Source organism: Rosa rugosa, chromosome 1 (assembly GCF_958449725.1).
Source record: "Rosa rugosa chromosome 1, drRosRugo1.1, whole genome shotgun sequence".
Classification (NCBI taxonomy): domain Eukaryota; kingdom Viridiplantae; phylum Streptophyta; class Magnoliopsida; order Rosales; family Rosaceae; genus Rosa; species Rosa rugosa.
In genome coordinates, this window is record NC_084820.1 from 68,936,304 (window position 1) to 68,962,134 (window position 25,831).

A 25,831-nucleotide genomic window follows, 5' to 3' on the forward strand; every position below is an offset into this window, starting at 1 on the left:
CTTCGTGTTAAGTTTAGGGTTTAGGGGCAGCGTTAGGGGCAGTAGACACATTGCCGATGAACTGCGACGAGGACGTTGGAGTGGCTGGATCGCCGATCAATCGAACGGCGACGAGAACGTTGGATCGCCGACTGGAGCTTCATCGTCGTGTTCAGATTTGGACTGCATCTCCGGCGCGGCGATCAGAGAGAGAGAGACAGACCGGAGGTGGAGATCATGGGGAGGAGAGAGAGAGAGAGAGAGAGAGAGAGAGAGAGAGAGAGAGAGAGAGAGAGAGAGAGAGAGAGAGAGAGTGAGGTGGAGATCGGGGGGAGAGAGAGAGAGTTTGGGAAGGAGAGAGAGACTGATAAGAGATGGATGAGTTTTAATTTAATTAACAGGGGCTAAAATGTCAATAGATGTAAGATTGGGTAAATGGGGTTAAAAAACTCTTGGTGGAGTAAGTGGGCATTTTTTGGGCTAAAAATGGGTAACTGGTCACAGCCCCTAAAATTAATGAATATCAGAAGCACAACAATAAAAATGATATTAATCAGAAGCACGTACAGTATGCAACTATGCATTGCTCCTCCTAGATGATTTTCCTAATGTTCAAAGTTCAAACATTTAAGCAATATCGTGCTGTAGGGATCTTGATCTCTTGTAGTTCACGTCTGATGCAGAGATATTCACCTAACAAAGCCATCACTCCAATTCCAGTGCCATTTACAACCCACCATGTTATTGAAGAAGGCCAACCCCCATAACAGATGCATATAAAAAGATGGACAGTGTATAGGGTGACTGAAAAGTCTAAGCACTTTTTCGACCTCTCTATCAGAAAGAGCAGATATACAGCGCCTGCAAGTGCAGTGAGCACAAACGAAGCAATGACGCACCGCCCAGTGACAGTGGAAACAGTGAGTGTAGCAAAATCAAAGTAATATGCAAGGCTCATTCGGGACACACGAGTCCCGACGAGAATTGTCAAGAACAATCCAAGAGTGAGATAGTGTAAACATTGAAGGCACACAATTTGGACAATAATGAGCCAAGGGTCCCATACTAATGCGCCGTAGAACATTGCAGCTAGCTAAAGATCCCCAAAACTCTCAAATACTAAGATTGATCCAAAAGGTGGGTAAACGATGAGACTGACAGCTGAGAAATCGATGAGGTTTGAGGAAGCGTCTTGCGAGAGACCAACTGAATTTCTCGGTCCAAGGATATTTGTTTGTAGAGAAGATGTGTACTAATTGGCTAATTGCACACCCATATATATGCCAATGAAAATTTTGTTTTCTTCCCCTAGTAGGTAAAACTTACATTCCTAGTTGATTTAGGACAAGTGGACTACCGCTATACACGCGACGTTTTCAGAGGTCCATTTTTATTACTAAATCAACAACCATTTCTCCAGAACAATTCGCCATTTTCGAGAATCTTTCTCAAAAGGTTGGATGGGATTGGTAAGCCTATTAAGCCTTTAATGTTGTAGAAGGGATGGATCACAACCATGGAGATTAGCAACGTTGTTTAATCTTTCTCTGTTTTTCAAAGCCTTCTGATCATTTATCACGGTGAAGTAAGACTAAAGCTTTTCATTTTCTATGGCTTTGAAGAACTTGTTCGTATCAAAAAGTGAATCCAATGGGATTGTTTAAGGTCGATAAAGATTTTGGTTTTCGGCCTCTCCGTTTTTGTTTGATTAAATAGAACCCACTTGCGTGTTTTATATTACCATTGTTCAATACTTCAATATGTTGAGTTGGATCAAGTAGTCAACTTACAGCTTTCTTATTAGATTTTCGAGCAAAGTCAGCTCTGACGAACCGATCGACAAGAAGTTGCTACATTGCTATTCTATATTATTAACTCAAAAAAAATTAGATTACTTTTTTGTCATCAATTTCTCTGATTTCTTATATCCATGGAGTTCTTCAAACGAAAAACGTCAACGGTTTCTTATGATAAAGAAAACCAAGGATTGATTTGCGCCAAAGAACACTTGGAATTTTTGTACCTACAATTTGAACTGGGTTGAGTGGGTAGTTGTTCTTTGGAGAATTGCTTTTAACCAGAAAGCAACTTTTGCTCCCGCTTTCTATTTTGGGCTATATGTTCGTTTTTGGTATATTGCAAAGATAGAAAGGTGGCTTTTGTTTGTTTCTGCTTCAAGTGATTACAATGAGGGGTGTTTTTGCTATTGTGTTCTTCATATTCTGTAACCTTCTGCTACTTGCTTGTTATTCTTCGTCGCATCCGTTGTGTACTAATATGAGTGAGTGCTTAGTTCTCTGTTAAAATCTTTTATATGTTTGAGGACAAACATAAATTGACAGAAATATAGAGAGAGTAATAATTCAGAGAGAATGGAGATTCATGTGTGTTATTCTTCTCACAAAGGAGTGTATTTATAGGAATACATAGCTAGTGTGAAAGCTCTAAGAGAAACTCAATTTGGTAACAATCTTCTCTTGTTGATTGAGGGCTGCAGCTCCACATACTTGCATTCAATGATGAAATCTGTCATGCTTGTTGCCCTTTGGCATAAAGCTTGTCACACAAGTCTCTATACCTATATTATACACTCAAGTACCTTATCTATACACTCAAGTGCCTATTTATACATGATATAGACATTTATACTATGACTCATATATACTACAATATGATTCATGTATACTACAACACTCCCCCTTGGATATTTCATGTTTAATAGCATTGTCTAGGCCGTGCGCTTCGAAATTGCCTCGTTAAAAACCTTGCCAAGTAATAAAACCCTGTGGGAAAAAACAACCTTGGTCGAAGGATAAAAAGAGCACAACGCGCGTTGAGTGTGGAGTATGTTTCTGGATACTCCCCCTGATTTAGACTTCCCCTGAAGATCATGGGAGTTCGGATAACCTTCTTAATCCGATGCTCTTCACATGTTTCTCGAAAGGGGATTTTGGTAACGACTTAGTAAATAAGTCCGCTACATTATCCTCTGATCGGATTTGATTTACTTCAATTTTTAGAAGTGTTTGCTGTTGCTGATTGTAAAAGAATTTCGGTGATATATGCTTGGTATTGTCGCCCTTGATGAAACCTAATTTCATTTGCTCAATACAAGCTGCATTATCTTCATAAATGCATGTAGGCTCATTTGTGGTGAACTTCAAACCACAAGTTCCTCGAATGTGTCTATTTATAGACCTTAGCCATATGCATTCACGCACAGCTTCATGTAGAGCAATAATCTCTGCATGATTTGAGGAAGTAGCAACAAGGGTCTGTTTTGTAGATCTCCAAGATATCGCCGTGCTTCCCATGGTAAAGACATAACCTGTTTGGGAGCGACCTTTATGAGGGTCAGAGAGATACCCTGTATCAGCAAATCCCATCAAAACATCATTATCATTTTGATGGAGGGGAGGAGGAGAACGTCGGTCACCATGGACGGTGTCACCGGCGTCTACATTACGGAAGATGGCTTTTTGCCTCTTGGGGTCTGATCCCATGCTTCCGTCTTTTCTTTTCTCTCTGTAGGGATAAAACAAGCCCATATCAATCGTACCTTTTAAGTATCGAAAGATTGTCTTTATGCCAATCCAATGACGGCGTGTTGGCGCAGAACTATGTCGAGCTAACAAGTTCACTGCGAATGAGATATCCGGTCTTGTGCATTGAGCTAAATACAATAATGCGCCTATCGCACTTAGATAGGGTATTTCAGCCTCTAATAAATCTTCGTCCTCATCCCTTGGACGAAACGGATCTTTTGTGGGCTCAAGACTACGGCCGATCATGGGAGTACTAACAGGCTTTGCTTTATCTTCATTAAAGCGCCTTAGTAATTTTTGAGTATATGCTGACTGATGGATCATAATCCCATCACTACGGTGCTCGAGTTCTATTCCGAGGCAAAACCGTGTTTTCCCAAGATCTTTCATCTCAAACTCGGATTTCAAATATTTAGCAGTTTCCTTTAACTCATCTAGAGTTCCAATTAGGTTCATGTCATCGACATAAACTGCTACAATTGCAAATCCGGAACTTGTCTTTTTAATGAACACGCAAGGGCATATTTCATTGTTAACATATCCCTTCCCAATCAAGTAGTCACTTAGACGGTTATACCACATCCGTCCGGATTGTTTCAATCCATATAGTGAGCGTCTTAATTTTATTGAAAACGCGCTCCGTGGTTTAGAGCCACTTGATTTGGGTAATTGAAGTCCATCTGGAACCTTCATATATATCTCTGAATCTAGATCCCCATAGAGATATGCTGTAACCACATCCATAAGCTGCATGTCAAGTTTTTCGGAAACTACCAAACTGACAAGGTAGCAGAACGTTATAACGTCCATTACGGGAGAATATGTCTCCTCGTAGTCGATTCCAGGGCGTTGTGAGAAACCTTGCGCCATAAGGCGGGCTTTGTATCTAACAACCTCATTTTTCTCATTACGCTTTCTAACAAAGACCCATTTATGGCCAACAGGTTTTATATTTGGTGGTGTCAGCGTTATAGACCCAAATACCTGTCTCTTTGTTAGTGAATCCAATTCATTCTGGATCGCATCTTTCCATTTAGACCAATCTGCTCTTCGTTGACATTCTTCAACGGAGCGAGGTTCGATATCATCGTATTCTATAATTCCTTTTGCAATATGATATGCAAATGCATCATCAATAGTCATAGAATTTCTATCCATCATCACATGTATACTAGTGTAATTCATGGAGATCTCTCTATTCTCTGGATTTGGTTCTGTCATTGGAGCGTCCCCCAATGATGTCTCTTGGACATAACCATAATCCGGAATATTCTCATGAGATGGATTATTTGTATCGATGATTAATGGATTATTTTGTGCCAAACTCGCTTTCTTCCTTGGGCGAGAATCCATCGAACCTATGGGCCTCCCGCGCTTCCTGGCAGGAGCCGTGGGCCTAGCCAATGTGTCACCCATAGAGGGGACGTTGGCGCCATTCTCATGTACTCTTGAGATGGCATTATGTCTTTTAGGGACATCAATCCTTGCAGGTACATTTGCAGCAGGTATGTGTGATCTCGTCACTTTAGCGATATCAGAAAACGCATCAGGCATCGATTCTGCTACGTTCTGAAGATCGAGAATTCTCCGCACTTCTATTTCAGACTGTGCGGTTCGGGGATCAAGATGAGACAAAGTGGGGACAAACCACGACAATTCCTGTCCTTTTTGTTGAACATTAGTATTCATGTCTCCCCCTAATGACGGGAAGACTGTCTCATCAAAGTGACAATCCGCAAATCTAGCGGTAAATAGATCACCTGTCAAGGGTTCTATGTAGCGGATAATGGTTGGAGAGTCATAGCCAACATAAAGGCCTAATCGTCTTTGAGGACCCATTTTAGTGCGCTGTGGCGGCGCAATTGGCACATAGACTGCACACCCAAATATGCGTAAGTGTGAGACATTTGGCTCATACCCAGTTACCATCTGGGACGCAGAAAAGGGTTGTGTGGCAGTGGGCCTTAGACGAATAAGCACAGCTGCGTGCAATATTGCATAGCCCCAAGCAGAAATAGGGAGATTGGTGCGCATAACCAATGCCCTAGCAACCATTTGAAGTCTTTTAATGGCAGCTTCTGCGAGACCATTTTGGGTATGTACATGAGGGACAGGGTGTTCAACCTCGATCCCAATGGACATGCAATAATCATCAAAAGTCTTTGATGTAAACTCCCCAGCATTGTCAAGACGAATTGACTTAATAGGGTGATCAGGGTGGTGAGCCCTTAACTTAATGATTTGTGCTAGGAGTTTAGCAAATGCAGCATTTCTTGTGGATAAGAGCATGACATGTGACCAACGTGTCGATGCATCAACCAACACCATAAAATATCTAAATGGTCCGCAAGTTGGATGGATAGGTCCACAAATATCACCTTGTATTCTTTGCAAGAATGGTATATTTTCTTTAGTGTCCTTTGCATAGGATGGTCTCAATCCTACTTTTGCTAAAGAGCAAGCTTTGCAAAACGAATGATATGCTTGGGAAGTAATTCTTTGAACCTCTCTTTGGTTCGTACTTCTTTTCGTTTTGAAGAATGGATGTCCGTGTGAAGTTTTTAATATACGGATCATCATATCACGACCTGGATGTCCCAAACGGTCGTTCCAAAGCCTATATGTGTCGGAATCCCATAAATTTTCATTCATGACATGGTTGGATTCAATGACTCTAATAGTGGTTGCGTACAATCCACTAGAGCGACACATAAGTTTCTCTAATACTCGTGTTTTTCCGTAGTTATTAGAGGTAATGCAAAGGAACTCTTGTCCATTCTCGCTATGTGTTTCCACATGAAAATCATTGGCTCTTATATCTTTAAAACTCAATAGGGTTCTTCTAGCCCTTGGAGCATATAGAGCTTCGGTGATATTAATATTTGTGCCATTTGGCAACAAAAATTGAGCTGGTCCTCGACCATGAATCAATTGTGATGGTCCTGCCATCGTAGTTACTGAAGTTTGACTAGGCGTCATCCATAAGAATAATTGCCTATGTCGTAATATAGTATGTGTGGTGCCACTATCAAGAAGGCATTCCAATTCTCCCGAAAACATACTGAAAAAATAAAGTTCGGAATATTAACACATGTCCATGACATTGAATGATAATGCGATACTTTATTTAATAAGGAAAAAACCAATGATTACATCAAAGTTTCCAAAGTCTATTCCAAAATAAAATCAAACTTATACAAATTGTAATTGCTCAATCCGTTTGGTAATTCCAATGAAATATGACCAGGGAAGTAGAGAGATGTTGGTGGAGCGAGGCTCGCTTAAATACCCCGATCTCAATTACTTTCCTAGACATCATACTTCATTAGGTACGCCACATGAGAAAGAGTCAATACAATTGTCATTTATTGACTAAGGCACATTTGCCGTTTTATTGGAAAATAGAAAAGACTATTCTAATCAAAGTCTGCGGCATCCTCGTGCTCTTCATTTACAGCTTTGAAGTCGTCTATGGTGAGATTGACATCTTCACCATTTTCTTCTTCAGCAAGGTTGGCTTCTTGCTCCCTTATTTCCCTGTACTCCTTGTAGCGTGCAGCTAGTTGAGTACTTGCCTGGCATTGCTTAAACCAATGCTCGATTGAACCACACCGATGACACACGTCATTGTGGTTGCCTCCCTTGATTTGAGGTGCAGGTGGTGCACGTTGTGGATATTCCCTAGGCGGGTTGTTACTGCTACTACCACGGCGTATGGTGCGACCTCCACGGCCCACAGTGTTACGACCCATGGTGTTGTTATATCCACCTCTCCCACGTGTGTAGTTACCACCACGTGTGCCCGCACTATAGTTGCGGCTGCCTTCTTTGTTGGGGCGGTTATATGGACCCGTTCGTCCTTCATGTCCCCTGTTATTAGGGTATACATGTCCCCTATTAGTAGGGTACCGCTCCTTGCGCCCTCTCTTGGGTGCAATATAATTCGCCTCACGAACGCTTTTGGTTCCAACGGGCCTTGAATTATAATTCTTTACAAGGATGTTGTCGTGCTTCTCAGCTACCGACAAAAGATTGATGAGCTCATTGAACTTTGTAAGTCGTCCAGCATTAAATTCAGTGCGATGCTGCTTTGATAGTATGATTGCTGAGACGGGGAAGGTAGAGAGAGTTTTCTCAATTAGCTCTTCTTCTGTGATAGGTTTTCCACAGAACTTCAGCATGGCCTTTAGGCGAAGAGCTTCTGAATTGTATTCAGAAACAGACTTGAAGTCTGAGAAGCGTATGTTGTTCCACTGAACCTTCAAGTCAGGGAGGAGGGAATCTTGGATATTACCAAAGCGCTCTTCTAGCGCTGCCCATAGGTCCTTTGCATCTTTGATGGACATATACTCTAATCTGAGTGCTTTGTCCATATGGCGTCGCATCAAGATAATTGCTTGTGCATGCTTTATGGATGTTCGTTGGAACACAAGGCCCGCACTTGGTGCCTGTATGATGGGCAATATCCCTTTCGATGTGAGATGGTTCTCAACGTCGGTTCTCCAACTATGGTATTCCAAACCTGTTGAGTCAAGGATTTGAAAATCGAGTCTAGGTTCATTCGACATCCTGAAGATAAGAAGAAAAGATATATTAGTTTCGGAGTTTAAACTTCCACGAAAACTAAAATAATCAGATTTCCGAGCTATGCTACCAAGAAATCAATTTCCAAGAATATTTGGATTAGACCTAAACAATGATGTTTAATAGGGTTTAGGGATCGATGCTCGCGGACGCTCTTAGTCCGAATATTATGAACACTCTTAGTTCATTGGTCACGAACGCTCTTAGTTCGTTTAGCGTGAATTTCTATAATTCCGCTTTTTGATTGTAAGTTCCCGATAAAAAGAAAGAGGAGAAAAATGAATAAAAACTCAAAAACGAGAACTTTTAATAAGCAATACCTCGAAATAGTGTTGTCCGAAATGACCGAAAAGTTGCAGGAAAAGTGTCCCGAAAGTCGCCGGAAAAGTGTCCGGAAAGTTGTCAGAAAAGTGTCCCGAAAGTCGCCGGAAAAGTGTTCCGAAAGTCGCCGGAAAAGTCACCGGAAAGTTGTCGGAATATGTCGGCAGATGCTAGGCAGCAACTTGGCAGGTGCTAGGCAGCAGCTCGGCAGCAGCTCGGCAGCTGCTAGGCAGGTGCTTCGGCAGCTGTTCGGCAGCTGCGCAGCAGGGGCTCGGCAGATGAGCTCGGCAGGTCTCGGCAGCTTTTGGCAGGTGCTGTCGACAGCTTTCGGCAGGACTCGGCAGGACTCGCTCGGCAGGTCTCGGCAGCTTCTCGGCAGATCTCGGCAGGACTCGGCAGGGCTCGGCAGGGCTTCGACAGCGGTTCGGCAGCGGTTCAATTTTTCCGGTGGCCGGTTCAGGCTGTTTCCGGCCGGTTCTGGCGGTTCTGAAACCGGTTCTGGGCTTCTTGGATCAAGGGCTTTGATATGTGCTAGGGTTTGGAGGTTTTTTGTAGGTTTGGAAAAATGGCTTTAATCGGATTATGAACTTCCTCTATTTTGACAATTTCGATTCTAATTCTAGAGCAATTTCGTGCTGATAACGTGTTTGAGGACAAGCATAAATTGACAGAAATATAGAGAGAGTAATAATTCAGAGAGAATGGAGATTCATGTGTGTTATTCTTCTCACAAAGGAGTGTATTTATAGGAATACATAGCTAGTGTGAAAGCTCTAAGAGAAACTCAATTTGGTAACAATCTTCTCTTGTTGATTGAGGGCTGCAGCTCCACATACTTGCATTCAATGATGAAATCTGTCATGCTTGTTGCCCTTTGGCATAAAGCTTGTCACACAAGTCTCTATACCTATATTATACACTCAAGTACCTTATCTATACACTCAAGTGCCTATTTATACATGATATAGACATTTATACTATGACTCATATATACTACAATATGATTCATGTATACTACAACATTATATGATTTTTGTTCCAGTTTTTTGTTTCTATAGTTGCTGATTGGTTTCTTTGCCCTCTGCTTCAATATTGGAATAATATAGGGTCACCCTTCAAGCCAAAGACCCCACTTTCGTTCTGTCAATACAATGAAAGTGTTTGCTGTAATTCCACTGATGATATGAAATTGCAAAATCTATTTAAGGCTATGAATGTTTCTGATCTCAGTTGTGCTTCTCTTCTGAAATCTATACTTTGCTCGGTAAGAGATCCTATAAAGGATATGATTCTCAATTAGTATTAGTGTGTGTGTGTAACCTGTTTTCAACAATTCACATGTGTGAACCATATATCTGCAGAGATGTGATCAGTTTTCCGCAGATCTATACAGAACGGAATCAGTGCCTCGTGAAGTTCCTGTTCTCTGCAACTCAACTGTTTCATCAAACTCAACCCAATATCAACACAGTGGAGCTGACTTTTGTACCAAGGTTTGGGATGAATGCCAAAATGTATCTGTATTGAGTTCTCCATTTGCATTGCAAGGTAGAGGTGGAACACCATTTAATTCTACTTCCAAGCTGAGTGATATATGGCAGTCAAAAAGTGCTTTCTGTGATACATTTGGTGGATCTTCTGATGGGGAATTGGTCTGTTTTGATGGTGGACCTGTGTTGCTGAACAACACTGAAATTCCAAGTCCCCCAAGTGGCATGTGCCTTGAAAAAATTGGAAATGGATCTTATCTTAACATGGTACCTCATCCAGATGGGTCTAATCGCGTGTTCTTATCTGATCAACCGGGGAAAGTATGGCTGGCAACTGTTCCTGAGGAGAGATCAGGAGAAACGTTGGTGATTGATGATTCAAATCCGTTTCTTGATCTTACTGATCAAGTGTATGCTGACACTGAGTTTGGAATGATGGGATTAGCATTCCATCCTAATTATCTACAGAATGGCCGTTTCTTTGCTTCATTTAACTGTGATAAGGTTAGATGGCCAGAATGTTCAGGAAGATGTTCATGCAACTCATATGTGGGATGTGATCCTTCCAAGCTTGGTTCTGATAATGGTGCTCAGCCATGTCAATATCACAGTATCATAGCAGAGTTCACTGCTAATGGTACCGCATCACAACCTTCTTCGGTAAATATCTGCATAATTGTATAGATTTGTCTCATTACAGTTATGACTGACCTTAGTTGATACGTACTCATATGGTCTGAATTTCAGGTCACTAATGTTAAACCATTGGAAGTCAGAAGAATTTTCACTATGGGACTTCCATTTACTTCCCATCATGGAGGTCAAATTCTTTTTGGACCCAAAGACGGGTATTTGTACTTCATGATGGGAGATGGTGGTAGCGTAGGTGACCCTTACAATTTTTCACAAAACAAGAAATCCTTGCTTGGAAAGATTATGAGGCTCGACATAGACTACTTACCAAGTGAGTAATGGCAGAAAAATTCCAATGCCCCAGCTAGGACACCATATTCACTAATGTAGTGTATGTTTACCTTATACTTGTAATACTTGTTTGCAGGTGCATTCTCAATTAGTGATCTTGGCCTATGGGGAAACTATTCTGTTCCTGGAGATAATCCGTTTTCTGAAGATAAGGAGTTGCAGCCTGAAATTTGGGCTCTAGGATTTAGAAATCCTTGGCGATGTAGTTTTGATCTTGAAAGACCTTCCTACTTCCTTTGTGCTGATGTTGGTCAGGTTAGAGGCAGCATATGTAGTGAATTTAAATGCTTTTCGACTTTTTTTTTTTTTTTTTTTTTCTTTTTCGGGTATTAGTATCAATGCTTAAGCTATTGTTGTTATAGGACAAATATGAGGAGGTTGATATAGTCACCAAGGGTGGAAACTACGGATGGCGTGCATATGAGGGTGCTTTTCCATACCATCCCCCAAAGTCTCCAGGAGGAAATACATCTACGAGTTCTATCAACCCGATTTTCCCTGTAATGGGATACAACCACTCTGATGTCAACAAGGCTGAAGGTTCTGCATCAATCACTGGTGGCTACTTTTACCGGTCCATGACAGATCCATGCATGTATGGAAGGTAAGCTAAATGTTACTATTTTTGGTAACCAATAAGATCTTTCACTTACAGGAATTAGCTCTAACTTGACTGTTTGTAAAATTTTATAGGTATCTGAAGAAAATGAAGGACAAATATTTGTGGAATGTATTCTGATATATCATCGTCTTAAATGGAGTGTTACAAGCTAAAACTATAAATAGAAGATGAAAGCAGATTGCAGTGAAGTGTAAAGCAACTATGTACACCGAGCACAGCAAGGTATTGGAACGTGAACAGCTATGACTGGAACATGGACAGCAGCAGCAAAGTAGACACAGCAGCTGCAAAGTAGACAGTAGCAAAGTAGCTAAACGTGGACAGCAGCAAAGTAGCTAGACAGCATGTGGTATAGCATCAGCAGCAGCAGCTTTGTTCAGAAGGTGGACAGTAGCAAAGTAGCTAAACGTGGACAGCAGCAAAGTAGCTAGACAGCATATTCCAATATTCCAATACTCCCCCTCAAGCTGGATCAAGGAGGTTCATTGAGCCAAGCTTGCCAAGAATTCGATGGAACTGAGCAGTAGAGAGAGATTTGGTGAAAATATCAGCCAACTGATCATGACTTCGAGTGTAATGAGTATCAATAATTTTGGATTGAACTTGAGCTCGAATATAATGGCAATCAACCTCGATATGCTTGGTTCTTTCATGAAAGACTGGATTAGAAGCAATGTGCATTGCAGCTTGATTGTCACAGAAAAGAGACATTGGTTGACTACTAGGGAACCCCAAATCAGAGAGGAGACCTTTTAGCCAAATAAGCTCACAAGCAGTGGAGGCCATAGCTCGATATTCAGCCTCTGCACTAGAACGAGCAACAACAGTTTGCTTCTTGCTCTTCCAAGTAACCAGGTTACCACCAACAAATGTGCAGAAGCCAGTAGTGGATTTACGATCAAGGGAGTTGCCTGCCCAATCAGCATCAGTATATCCCATAATGTGAGTGTTTCCATTGTTTTTCATCAAAATGCCTCTACCAATGGAACCTTTGAGATAGCGAAGGATTCGCTTTACAATGTGAAGATGAGCCAAAGTTGGAGTATGCATGAATTGGCTGACAATGCTTACAGCGTAAGCAATGTCAGGTCGAGTGATCGTGAGATAAATAAGCTTACCAACTAATCTTTGATAGACAGCTAGATTACAGGGAGACTCACTTGATGCATCAAGTTGCAGCTTACTGTCAAGGGGAGTGCGGGCTGGTTTGCAATCCTTCATATCTGCATCTTGCAGCAAATCAAGAACATACTTTCTTTGGTTAAGAAAGAGGCCTTTATGAGAAGTAGCCATTTCGATACCAAGAAAATATTTAAGAATCCCCAAATCTTTGATAGCAAACCTGTTTCGAAGTGATTGTTTGAGCAACTCAATCTCTTCAGCATTGTCACCTGTTACGATTAAATCATCAACATAGATAAGCACCAGAAGTTTACTGGTTGAGCCAATGCGAATGAACAATGAAGAATCTGCATTGCTTCTGTGAAAACCGACTTCTTCAAGTACTGAACTAAGTTTGGCATACCATGCACGTGGAGATTGTTTTAAGCCATAGATGGCTTTGTGAAGCTTGCACACTATATCAGGATCATGAGATTGAGAATGACCGGGAGGTAACCTCATATAGACTTCCTCTTCAAGATCACCATGTAAGAAAGCATTTTTGACATCCATTTGGTAGAGAGGCCATGCATGATTAGTTGCAACTGATAACAAAACTCTTACTGTGTTCATTTTAGCAACAGGAGCAAAGGTTTCCTTGTAATCTACCCCATATGTTTGAGTAAAACCACGAGCCACTAAACGAGCTTTATGTCTCTCCACCGTGCCATCAGAGTGAAACTTGGTCTTATAAACCCATCTACAACCTACAGCTTTCTTCCCTTTAGGAATTCGAACAATACTCCAAGTATTATTATCATTGAGAGCTTGAAGTTCATCTGACATAGCCTGCTTCCATTCAGCAAGATGATTGGCTGCCTCAAAACTTTGAGGTTCATGAGTATTATCAAGGGCACTCAGAAATGCAGAATGAGCAGATGAAAATTTATTATAAGAGATGAAGTGTGTCATCGGATACCTTGCATTGTAGGTTACATAGTCATTGAGCTTTGATGGAGGACCTCGTTCTCGTGGAGGGTTTCTACGAAGAACAATTGCAGATGGAGAACTGGGCTCATCAACAGATTGCATATCAATCTCTGGATCAGAAAGGACAGCTGGAACTTCTTGAACCGGAATAGCAGGATTGATAAACGGATTGCAATCCTCAACAATAGGAAGATTAGGGCTTGGAAACAGATCTGATAAATACTCCCCCTGACCAGTATCACATGATTTTCTTGTGAAATAGGGAGTATCTTCATCAAATCTTACATCCCTGGAGACAATGAGTTTCTTAGTAGCATAATTGTAGCATTTATACCCCTTTTGAGTAGATGAATATCCTAGGAAAACACATTTATCAGCTCTAGGATCAAGTTTATCACGTTGATGAGCTTGAATATGAACAAAGCATGTGCAGCCAAAGACTTTTAAGTGAGACAGATCAATCTTTCTACCTTTCAACACTTCAAGAGGAGATTTAAAACCAAGCACTCTGCTAGGTAATCTGTTGATGAGATATGTGGCAGTGAGAACACCTTGAGACCAAAATTTTTTTGGAACATTCATTTGAAACATAAGGGCTCTGGTTTTTTCAAGAAGGTCTCGATTTTTTCTCTCGGCAATCCCATTCTGTTGGGGAGTACCAACACAACTGGTTTGATGAACAATGCCTTCTATGCTCAAGTATTGTGACATGTTATTGGACATATACTCAGAACCATTATCGGATCGTAAAATATGAATAGATGATGAAAATTGAGTGATGACAAGTTTATGAAAATCTTTAAAAACATCCACAACTTCACTTTTTAGTTTCAAAAGATACAACCAAGTAATCCTTGTAAAATCATCTACAAAGGTTACAAAATACCTAAAACCATCATAGGACTCAAGAACTGGACCCCAAATGTCTGAATGCACGATTTCAAAAGATTTATTAGCCCTAGACAAAGAAGAAGTAAATGGTAATCTAGAGGATTTTGATAAATGACAAATATCACATTGATTAGCTGCCTTGCACATATTAGGAAACAAAAAAGACAACACTTTCTCAGATGGGTGAGCCAAACGTTGATGCCAAAGATGGTGATCTTGAGCTAAACTTGAACTAGTCTGAAAAGCCTTAGAGGTACAAGGGTTTTTTGACAAATAGTAAAGTCCATTCAAGAAGAAACCTTCACCAATCGTCTCCTTGGTGATGAGATCCTGAAATATAACCTTGTAAGGAGAGAAAATGACAAGACATTTTAAGGTATGTATAATTCTTCCAACAGACAGAAGTTGAAAAGGAAAGGAAGGAACATAAAGAGCAATTGACTCAATGATACTAGAAAGTAATTTTATTTTTCCTTTTCCCAAAACAGAAACACCTTTGCCATTTGCTACTGATACTTTAGAAGGAGTGGACAATTTTTCAAAGTCATGCAAATTTTTTAGCTTATTTGTCATGTGATCCGTAGCTCCTGAGTCTATAATCCAATAATCATCCATAGCACAAACATTTAGAGCAGTTGAGAAGGATTTTAGAATACCTGAAGCTTCTTCATGTGAGACACAATCAGTTTTTGCAAGAAAGCCAGCAAACTTTCCAAGGAGTGCAGTGTGGCTTTCACTCCCAATTATAGCTGGTTCTTCTTTTCCACCATGCATCTGCCTCTTGTTGAGATAGGCAGCAAATTCATTAATAAGCGCAGCGGGATTAGAGGTGAAATTCATCATACTCCCAGTAGAAGAAGCATCAGCAAGTTTTGCTCTGTGTGATGGAGTACTCCAGCCTTTTTGAAGAATTTTGCCTTCTTTTGAAAACTTTGGCTTCTGCTCAGGATGGAGAACCCAACATCTGTCCTTGACATGCCCAACACCTTCACAGTAAGTGCACTTCAAATCAGTTCTCTTGCCTTTGTATGTTCTCTCTTCAACTTGCCTATGATTTGAAACATAGGCTCTAGTTTCAGACAGACTAGACTTGTTCTCCATATTCATCACCTTTTTTCGAACCTCTTCCCTTTGAATCGTAGCACATACGGTGTTGAAAGATGGAAGCTCAGAATTCATGAGAATGTGGCTTCTCAAATCTTCATAATCTGAGCTTAAACTTGCAAGGAGTTGAAAAATCTTGTCCTCCTCTGCTCTTTTTAACAAAACACTGGCCTCTGTGGTATGAGGTCTGTAAACATCTAGCTCATTCCACATGCTTGTAAGGCTACCAAGGTGTTGAACAAAGAGCTTACCCTCTTGTTGTAGATCAGCAATATCTCGCTTGAGTTGAAACACTCGAGCAGCATTATTCTGATTTCCATACATCTCTTTAACATATTTCCAGAGATGCATAGAAGACTCAGAAAAGCTAAAAATCTCCCTTATTCTGCTTTCCATAGAATTGAGTAACCAAGACATAACAAGTTGATCATTGCACAACCAAGAATTATATGTAGGGGAGTCAGCTTCTGGCATCTGTATAACTCCATTGACATAACCAAGCTTGGACCTTCCTCCAAGAGCAAGTGTAACAGCTCTAGCCCAAGAAAGATAGTTGAATTCATTCAACAAAACAGAGCTAAGACGTTGGTTTGGATTAAACTCAACATCGGAAGAATTTGAGGTTAGAAGAGAATCCTCATTTTTTGAACCAGATTTCCCAGCCATAATAAGCTGACAAGCTTGGGAACTACACAAGAACAATTACAGAGTCAGGCTTTGAATTCCTGCTCTGATACCATGAAGAAAATGAAGGACAAATATTTGTGGAATGTATTCTGATATATCATCGTCTTAAATGGAGTGTTACAAGCTAAAACTATAAATAGAAGATGAAAGCAGATTGCAGTGAAGTGTAAAGCAACTATGTACACCGAGCACAGCAAGGTATTGGAACGTGAACAGCTATGACTGGAACATGGACAGCAGCAGCAAAGTAGACACAGCAGCTGCAAAGTAGACAGTAGCAAAGTAGCTAAACGTGGACAGCAGCAAAGTAGCTAGACAGCATGTGGTATAGCATCAGCAGCAGCAGCTTTGTTCAGAAGGTGGACAGTAGCAAAGTAGCTAAACGTGGACAGCAGCAAAGTAGCTAGACAGCATATTCCAATATTCCAATAGTATCTTTATGCGGATTTGTATGCTGGTCACATATGGGCAGGTACAGAAACTCCTGAAGATAGCGGAAACTTCACAAGTACTATAGTTCCGGTCAGTTGTGCTCTGGACTCTCCTATCCAGTGCAGTGCTGAGGCAGGAAGCTCTGTTCCTGCATTGGGGTTCATATTCTCCTTTGGTCAGGATAACAGGAAAGACATGTTTATCTTAGCCAGTACCGGTGTATATAGAGTTGCTAGGCCTAGTCGGTGCAACTACACTTGCTCCAAAGAAAATGCTTCATCTTTTTCCCATCCAGGTTCTGTTCCTTCTCCTTCTCCCTCCACTTCAAGCACTAGGAAGTTGAACAACCCAGTAGTAGCGGAGCTGTTGCTCTTTTACTGTTTAATGTTTTTTGGTTTTTAAATTATCGAAGTGGACAATTGTTCTTGAAAAGAAAGAAAGGTTTCTGTTTCCTTGATTCTGATTTGATATGTTTGCAAATATTAACAATAAATCAATTGTGTTCACATTTTCTGGAAATAAATGGGGTTACAAGAGATGACATAGAATATAATTCTTATATAACCAAGTCATGAAATGGTGCCTAAGCTTCATCCTAGTAAGGTCCATGCCTATAGATGTTTGCTTTACCTCCGCTTCCATGTTTCATGTCTGTGTCAGGTGAAGACCTCCCAATCTTTTTGTTAACTCATGTTCAAGATCGATCCTCATTTTCTGGTTGATCGATACTACATTGGAGCCATTTCTGTCCATCACTGTCTCTGTTGTCCTTGTGTAAGCAGTAGAGGCACTGCCCTTGATGCAGAACAGATGGCAACTAAATTTGAAGAGCAGTTAGATCGTGTTAAAGGAGGAAAACGAAAAGTGACTAGTAGACGCGAAACAGCTTCTCGGAGTCCGATTGGGACGCACCATACCTTTCCGGAAAGGGAATCGCGCCAGAAATCAAACTCGTTGCTTTGCCACGACGTGTGACCTTTTTCGGGCTTTCGGGGTCATTTAGGGCCTCAAAAATGCGTTTTTCTATTTTTACCCGTTTTGGTTTTCCTAGTTATTTTCGGATTGTTTTCGTTTTTACCCATGGGCTTTAGGGTTTCATTGTTAGTCGCCCTAGGGTTTATTTTCTCTTATTTAAGCCGCCTTAAGCGACGGCAAACCTATCTTTTCATCTTTTATCAATAAATTGAGATTATTCTCTTTTATCTCTGGTGGACTCCAGAACTCTTTTGCTAGGTTTATTGCTGGTAAACCTAATTTATCAATCCGATCAAATCCGTCTGCGTCAGCCCTCACCATGGAATTCAAGCAACTCTCTAAAATTAATCTTTCCTGTAAACAACGAAAACATCAGATATGTGCAAACTGCAAGCTCACAAAACAGCTTCTTCACATCATAAGAAAGAGTACCTGAGTTGCGTTTTTCTGGCGCTCTTGGAGAAAAACAGCTTGAAGGTGCTTCAACCTCTCTCGTCTCTACAAGTGATAGAGCCAATTTACAAGGTTACAAAATAGTAGAGATGGATTATAAAGGAAAAATTAGGATCGATCGATTTTGAAGATCTGAGGCCTCCTTAAACATACCTGTTGATTAAAGGTCTCAATGTACTCCTTGATTCCTGCAACTATGCAACGACTTCGCTGATATGGCTCCCAGATGGCCTAGAAATGAAAAGCTACTTAATTTTTGGGTGAGAAGTCACAACTAAAGCATACATCTTTACTAAACTTACCCCAACATTTTCTGGCAGAGGACGGCCATGAGCCAAAATGAACTGGTCCACTCCAAACAGGTTTAGCAGTTGCACATCTCTAGTCGTTATGATGATTTTACTTCCCGGACCGAAAAACTTGCAATCTCCAACCAGTGCATAGATTTGACTCAAATGATCCACATTGTCCAAAACAACTAAAACCCTTTTGGAGCACAAATTTTGTGCAATCAGATCTATTCCCATTCTAGTATCTGAGATCTTTACATTCCTCTCTGAGAGAATTTCAGAAAGAAGTGTTTCTTGTAGATGAACCAGATAGTTGGGTTGATTTGATCTTTGGCCAACATCTGCGAGGAAGCAGCCACCATCAAAATTTTGTAGAATTTGGTCATACATAACTCTGGCCATAGCTCTCTTTCCCATTTGGCCTGGTCCGCAGATCCCTACTATAACAACTTCCTGTGATCCTAATTGCAAAAAACCTTTGAGATATTCATCACACGTATCATATCTGAGGGGATAGATGGAAATGTTCAGCCTTGTCGGAAGTCCTTTACTTTGGATAGACTTTACAATGTCATAGACTAACTCTGAGTGCCTGGAGTTGTTATCAACAAAAGTATTAATCAAACACAAAAGGCAGTCCATGGATACCTATATAAACAGAGATTTACCTCTCTTTTTTGGTATCCCAGCCGCATATATTGGCAACTTGAGTGAGAGCCTCCCTCCACTTGAGCATTGTTGTTTGCTCTATCCGACCGGAACGATGATGCTCCTCTAGTGCCTCACCAAAACCACCCTTCTGTTTCCTGACGTCAGATGGATCGACATTATAAAATATTGGCAAAACCAATCTATCTTCCCTTCTCCATGATTCCATGATGCAAAGCAGTTCATTAAGACACCATCCCGAAAATGCATAGCTCCCTGACATAACGATGACAGAAATCCTAGACCTTTGGATTGCTTTAAGCAGTTTGGGGCTACTGGTTGTTCCAACTTCAAGATCTCTATCAGCTGCAAACGTCATTAAACTAGCTACCACGCTTCAAAGCATCATATAGGTGGCTGGTGAAGCCTTCGTAAGTGTCTATGCCCCTGAAGCTCAAAAACACGTCATAAGTAGAGGACGAAGCCATATATAGTCTCAACAGTGGTGCCAATTGAAAATCAGAATCAGGAGATCGACAATCTGATGAGAACCAATTTCAAGCAGCAGCCGCACCAGTTTATTCGTAACTCCATGTAATTCTTCTGTCTTTTCTATGTTATTTCCCGGAAAATGGTAGACAAATAGGTCTTCCTAATTTTCAGTGGGAAATCAAAAGAACGACTTGAACAAACCACTCATAGTAAGGACCAAGTCACCAAACTATTCCCTAAACACTACGCGTCGCTGACTGAACCAACTAGCTAGGAAGTTACTCTTATTCTCACAGAGAATGTGAAGTTAGACAACCTTGTTTTGTAATACGAGTTATAAAGAAAAAAAAAAAAAGGGTACCGAGTATGGCCGCCTATACAAGAATACAGGCATCGTCGTTTTCCTTCTATTCGTCAGCAACAAGGCGCAGGCACGACGTATTCTTGAGCTTTCGAGGCGAAGACACCCGCCACAACATAACTGAAAACCTCCACAAGGCCTTAGTCGACGCCGGCGTTCCCACGTTCAAAGACGACGTTAACCTTCAGAAGGGCAACGAGATCGCGTCCGATCTGCTCAAGGCCATACAGACATCGAGAATCGCCATCATAGTGTTCTCCAACAACTACGCGAGCTCTAGCTGGTGTCTGGATGAGTTGGTCAAGATTGTAGAGTGCAACAGGGAAGCGGGTCAGGTCATTTTGCCCATTTTCTGCGATGTGGATCCCTGTGATGTGCAGCAGCAGATGGGCACTTTTTCAGAAGCACTTGCTGTGCATGAAAGAAGTGGCAGGACCCAGGACAAGTTGGAGGCTTGGAAAGTGTCGTTGACCGAAGCGGCTAGTCAGCCTTATGGCTTTGATATGCAGGATGCTGCTACTTGGTAATTATAGAATCTAATTTCTCAGTTTTTTTTTTTTTTTTTTTTTGGTTGTTCAGATCATAAGATTTTAGAAAGAGATCAGCTCAATTTAGAATTTTGAAACTGGTGATAGCTAGTTAAATCATACAAACTAAATGCTCATCTGATTAGTGAAGTTTAGTTTAGGAAATTGAATTTCATTTTCTTTCCAACTTTGGATACCATAAGAGGTAAGAATAAGACAATTCTAAGCTTCTGAAAAATTCTAGTGCTCAGTTATATGAGCGAGAATTTGATCAGCGCAAGGGAAATTTATGCATGTAATGCATCTGAGAAAGTGAGAAGTCATGTAATTGAGAATGACAAACCATGTAACGCAGCACTTCCAAATTATTTGTCTTTGATTTATGGTTCACTTTAGCTATCACTCTGATTATAATCGTTTTTGTGATTTTGTCAATCTTTGACAGGCTTCAATCGAAGTTCATAAAAGAAATTGTAAAGCATGCTAGCTCTGAGTAGATATCAAGACGCGCACTTGAGTGTTTCCATCTTCCCCTCAAGATTAGATGCTGGTAAAGAATACATGAATTCCTTGTTAAGTGTAATATCAGATGAGATTCTCATCATAGGCATCTGTGGAATGGAGAAAACTGCCGTGGCAAAAGATGCATATGACCAGAATTTTTATAGGTTTGAAAGCAGCAGTTTCATTAAAGATGTGAACAAGATGGCAGAACAACCCAATGGATTAGTTGCCTTGCAAAGCGGCTCCTTTCAGATATTCTGGGAGTAGACAATGTAGAAATATCCGGTGTTATGGAAGGAACTGAGTTGATTAAAGATGTAGCTGGCAGGAAAAGAGTGCTTGTCGTTCTTGATGATGTGAACAAACTAGACCAATTAAATGCACTTGCTAGGAGCCGGGAGTGGTTTGGCTCAGGAAGCAGAATAGTGATAACTACTAGAGATCCACAGCTGCTAAGTGTACTTGAAGTTGATAATGTATATGGGACGCAAGGCATAGATGTAAATTTTTTCTCTGTACTCAAATAGCTACACTACACTACTCTTTGAGAATTTACTGAACAGTATGCGATACGCAGGTTATCAAGACACAGTTTCAGCAGAACCTTCAGATGATTAAAGACCTAGAGGAGCCTATTAGAAGGTCATATGTTCAGGTACACAGTATATACACTACTAAATCTTGTTTTACAACTTTGTTTGATCATATGATGACTTGCTGACATGCAGGCTCGTGATAAAGAAAGGTCTCTTATTGCTGAAATAGAAGCAATACGGAGAAAGAACAATGCTCAGGTATGAATTTTCCCACGGATATGATTTCCTTAAATAGCTCGAAATAAGTAAGAAATTGGAGACATTGTCACTTCACTTGTTGCTTTATAGGCGCAAATTATAGCAGAGCTGCAGCAAAATTCGAATTCCAGTTTCCCCTTGTATGCATTAGACTCGGCAACAGATGTTCTACTGGATGGAAGAGGGCCTGAAAATTTTGATGGATATGATGATTACAAAATCCTGCTCAGTTTTGTTCCTGAGAATGAGATGATAATTTGGGGTGCTAATGTCAATCATGAGTTGAAGGCAACGATGCAATTTCTTAATGTTAGATTCGGGGATTTCAATGATGCAGTGAGCAGTGAATCGTCCAGGCATTAATTCTGCGAGGGACTAAGGAGGAACGTTTATAATAGAGTTCTGTATGTAATTCGCCACATCTAATGATGCAACAGAATAGTATATATCATTCAGGTTAGAATCCAACAATCTATTACCGGATCTGTAGCTCCTTCTGTGTTCATTGTTGCTTTTTCTTGTAAGCCATGAAGGCAAATTGATATTGTAGAGAAAGCATACTTTTATCTTTCCTCAGTTCTTATTTGCCTTGTCTGCATATGTTAACCAAAGTGAACTGTTCACATTCTTCTCAAGCTTCATTCTTGTAAGATCCCTGCCTATAGATTTGCAATTACCTCCCGTTTCACTTTTCATCATTCCTACTCCCTACTAGGTGAAGAGCTGTCCATCCTCCCATTAATCCCATCCTGGGGGTTGATAGAAACACCCTTAGAGCCATTTCCGTCCACATTGTCCGAGTTGTCGGTTTTATCCTGGTGCAAGTAGGAGAAGCACTATTGCCTCTGCAGGCCCAAAAATCCATCCCTGGGCCCAGAACCAGCAGGCCTAATAGTGGATAATAGAACAAATAATACCAAAAAAAAAAAAAAACAATAAAGTTTTTTGTTTACAAATTGTGGAGCCAAATGCTCCGCCCCATTTTCTCCTTGCTAATAAGAACGGACAGACCCCTCAACAGCAAAAGAAGAAGGAAATTGAATTGATTTATACTAAATTTTCAATCTTTTGAGTCTGTCCCTGCTACTCTTAATACTTCTGTTATCAACAAATGTGTACATTCTCGCTCTCTGCAACTTCAATGCAACTATCTCCATGTCCACCTCCCTCTTCTTCCTTCTCATTTCCATCACTACCCCCCACCAAACCCCACAATTACACCGTCACACCCTTCACCTTCACCACCCACAAACCCAGACCCCGCTCCCCCCTTATCTCCTCCGCCTCCAAAGATGTCTGGAGAAGAACACCACCCCACCCCAAAACGACGCCGTCTCAACCCTCCCCCCGCCACCGCCGCAAGCTCCAAGGCACCACCTTCCTGGACCACAGCGTCGACATGGACGACCTCACCGCCTCAATCCGCGCCACCCAAAACGAGCACGACCTCAACTCCCTCCTCTCCCCCTACAAGTCCCGCAACCTCTCCATCCGCTTCATGGTCTCCCTCCTCTCCCGCGAGCCCGACTGGCGCCGCTCCCTCGCCATCCTCGACTGGATCAACGACGTCGCCCTATACTCTCCCTCCGTCTTCGCCTACAACGTCGTCATCCGCAACGTCCTACGCGCCAAGCAGTGGGAAATCGCCCACGGCCTGTTCGACGAAATGCGCCACAGAGCTCTGGCGCCGGACCGCTACACTTACTCCACTCTCATCACCGCGTTTGGGAAGTCCGGCATGTTCGACGCCGCGCTCTCGTGGCTGCAGAAGATGGAGGAGGACCGTGTGTCCGGGGACCTGGTGCTGTATAGCAACTTGATTGAGCTGTCTAGGAAACTGTGTGATTATAGCAAAGCGATTTCGATATTTTCCAGGCTGAAGAGGTTGGGGATAATGCCGGATTTGGTGGCTTATAACTCGATGATCAATGTGTTTGGTAAGGCAAAGTTGTTTAGGGAGGCCAGGGTTTTGCTGAAGGAGATGAGGGCCGTGGGGGTTTTGCCGGATACTGTTAGCTACTCGACGCTTTTGACAATGTACATTGAGAATGACAAGTTTGTGGAGGCGTTGGCTGTGTTCTCGGAGATGAATGAGGTCAAGTGTCCGCTTGATCTCACGACGTGTAATATTATGATTGATGTTTATGGGCAGCTGGATATGGCGAAGGAGGCTGATAGGTTGTTTTGGAGCATGAGGAAGATGGGGCTTGAGCCGAATGTTGTTAGTTACAATACTCTTTTGAGGGTTTATGGCGATGCTGAGCTTTTCGGGGAAGCCATTCATCTTTTTCGAATGATGCAGAGAATGGATGTGGAGCAGAATGTCGTCACGTACAATACGATGATTAGGATTTATGGGAAGTCACTTGAGCATGAAAAGGCTACAAATCTTGTGCAGGAAATGCAGAAGAGAGGGATTCAACCGAATGCCATTACATACTCGACAATAATATCCATATGGGGTAGGGCTGGGAAATTGGACAGGGCAGCAATGCTGTTTCAAAAGCTGAGGAGCTCCGGGGTTGAGATTGATCAGGTTCTTTATCAGACAATGATTGTATCGTATGAGAGAGTAGGTTTGGTTGCTCATGCTAAGCGTTTGCTTCATGAGCTCAAGCGCCCAGACAATATCCCGAGGGAGACTGCAATTACCATTCTTTCTGGAGCCGGTCGTGTAGAAGAGGCGACATGGGTTTTCCGTCAGGCTTTTGAGGCTGGGGAGGTGAAGGATATATCTGTGTTTGGTTGTATGATTGATCTTTTCTCAAGAAACCGAAAGTATGCAAATTGCATTGAAGTGTTTGAGAATATGCGAGTGGCAGGATACTTTCCTGCTTCCCATGTGATTGGTCTAGTTCTCAACGCGTATGGAAAGTTACGGGAGTTTGAGAAGGCTGATGCTGTATATAGGGAGATGCAGGAAGAAGGATGTGTTTTCTCTGATGAAATTCACTTCCAAATGCTCAGTCTTTATGGTGCTAGAAAGGACTTTAAGACGGTAGAGGCAATGTTTGAGAGGCTGGTCTCCGATCCCAACATCAACAAAAAGGAGTTGCATCTTGTTGTTGCCGGCATCTATGAAAGATCAAACAGACTTAATGATTCATACCGGATCATGAACAGGATGAATGAAAGTCGAGCTTTGAAATCATGAACCTATACAGATGTCCACAGCATGTGTTCTAAATTTTTTCCAAATTATATAGATATTGTACTGACTTTGTATATATTCCCTTGGACAGAGTGAAAGTATCAGTTTTCACATTTTGGACATGAATGTCTGTGCTATCTATATACAAGCAGAAATATAAAGGTTGTATCCCCAGTTAAGGACTTGAGAACTCTGATGACTGTTAGGCGGATCCTTTTCTTCTAGTAGATTGCAGACAGGGGCGGCCCTGAGGGTGTTCAAATGGAGCAGCCGCACAAGGACTCCGGTTTTCGAAGGCCTCTGAATTCAATTTTGTAATGGCTTTAGATAATGTCAAGAATGTTGAGAGTTATTGAATTATTGTTCAGTTCAGTTGGCCACTTTACCTTAAGTTGTTAGGCTTGATTGGTCTTGGGTTTCAAAACCCATGGGTGCTTAGCTCTGTTTAATTTTTCTTTGCCTATTTTGTGATCTTCTCTCTTCTTTTAATACATATTTTTTTTCTTTTCATTCCTAAGGCCTCTCAACTTTCTTCTTCGATCTTCTGTTATGTTTCTTGACTCTCTTTTTTTCTCTATTTTTCCTTGTTGATGTTTTTAGGCGTCCACTATTTTCTTCTTCTATTTATACCAATCATTTTTTCTTAGTTCTTCTAATTGAGATCGTGATTAATAATGCATCATTTAAATTTTCGCACTAGGCCTCTTAATTTTCAGGACCGGCCCTGATTGCAGATCGCAACAGCGCTGCTGATTCATTTAAATCGGGGAAGTGAACAACACTAGTTTTTGCCTTTTATACTAGAGCCCCTGGCCTATATTAATTTAGACTTTTCAATGCTGCTGTGACGTAGAGGAAATCAGATTGGAAACGGTCAGCTAATTCTGAACTTTAGATATCACTTTC

The 25,831-nt window shown here is 41.3% G+C and overlaps 6 protein-coding genes across 6 annotated transcripts; 4 read left to right on the top strand and 2 right to left on the bottom strand.

The window, feature by feature from the left end:
* Nucleotides 1-598: 598 nt before the first annotated feature.
* On the bottom strand, nucleotides 599-1,063 carry LOC133713016 (uncharacterized). The gene has a single exon (XM_062139141.1). The coding sequence runs from the start codon at nucleotides 1,061-1,063 to the stop codon at nucleotides 599-601; it is 465 nt and encodes a 154-aa protein (XP_061995125.1).
* An 873-nt stretch (nucleotides 1,064-1,936) lies between these two features.
* Nucleotides 1,937-17,775, top strand: LOC133726440 (HIPL1 protein). Its single transcript, XM_062153991.1, has 8 exons — nucleotides 1,937-2,260; nucleotides 9,536-9,693; nucleotides 9,791-10,579; nucleotides 10,667-10,883; nucleotides 10,980-11,158; nucleotides 11,266-11,507; nucleotide 13,361; nucleotides 16,731-17,775. Exons 1-8 carry the CDS (start codon nucleotides 2,167-2,169, stop codon nucleotides 17,130-17,132), a joined length of 2,082 nt encoding a protein of 693 aa, XP_062009975.1. The 5' UTR covers nucleotides 1,937-2,166; the 3' UTR covers nucleotides 17,133-17,775.
* Nucleotides 17,776-17,842: 67 nt separating this feature from the next.
* LOC133733970 (disease resistance protein Roq1-like) lies at nucleotides 17,843-19,475 on the bottom strand. The gene is made up of 5 exons (XM_062161633.1): nucleotides 19,117-19,475; nucleotides 18,461-19,040; nucleotides 18,312-18,389; nucleotides 18,138-18,203; nucleotides 17,843-18,059 (listed from the first exon to the last, which is right to left on the bottom strand). The coding sequence occupies exons 1-5, from the start codon at nucleotides 19,473-19,475 to the stop codon at nucleotides 17,862-17,864; spliced, it is 1,281 nt and encodes a 426-aa protein (XP_062017617.1). The 3' UTR covers nucleotides 17,843-17,861.
* A 452-nt stretch (nucleotides 19,476-19,927) lies between these two features.
* On the top strand, nucleotides 19,928-22,423 carry LOC133726443 (uncharacterized). The gene is made up of 6 exons (XM_062153994.1): nucleotides 19,928-20,472; nucleotides 20,922-21,026; nucleotides 21,145-21,480; nucleotides 21,558-21,635; nucleotides 21,709-21,774; nucleotides 21,865-22,423. The coding sequence occupies exons 3-6, from the start codon at nucleotides 21,271-21,273 to the stop codon at nucleotides 22,135-22,137; spliced, it is 627 nt and encodes a 208-aa protein (XP_062009978.1). The 5' UTR covers nucleotides 19,928-20,472; nucleotides 20,922-21,026; nucleotides 21,145-21,270; the 3' UTR covers nucleotides 22,138-22,423.
* On the top strand, nucleotides 19,955-20,476 carry LOC133733979 (disease resistance protein RPV1-like). The gene has a single exon (XM_062161645.1). The coding sequence runs from the start codon at nucleotides 19,955-19,957 to the stop codon at nucleotides 20,474-20,476; it is 522 nt and encodes a 173-aa protein (XP_062017629.1).
* Nucleotides 22,424-22,754: 331 nt separating the features above from the next.
* Nucleotides 22,755-25,115, top strand: LOC133726441 (pentatricopeptide repeat-containing protein At5g39980, chloroplastic). Its single transcript, XM_062153992.1, has one exon. The coding sequence runs from the start codon at nucleotides 22,886-22,888 to the stop codon at nucleotides 24,926-24,928; it is 2,043 nt and encodes a 680-aa protein (XP_062009976.1). The 5' UTR covers nucleotides 22,755-22,885; the 3' UTR covers nucleotides 24,929-25,115.
* The last annotated feature ends 716 nt before the right edge of the window (nucleotides 25,116-25,831 follow it).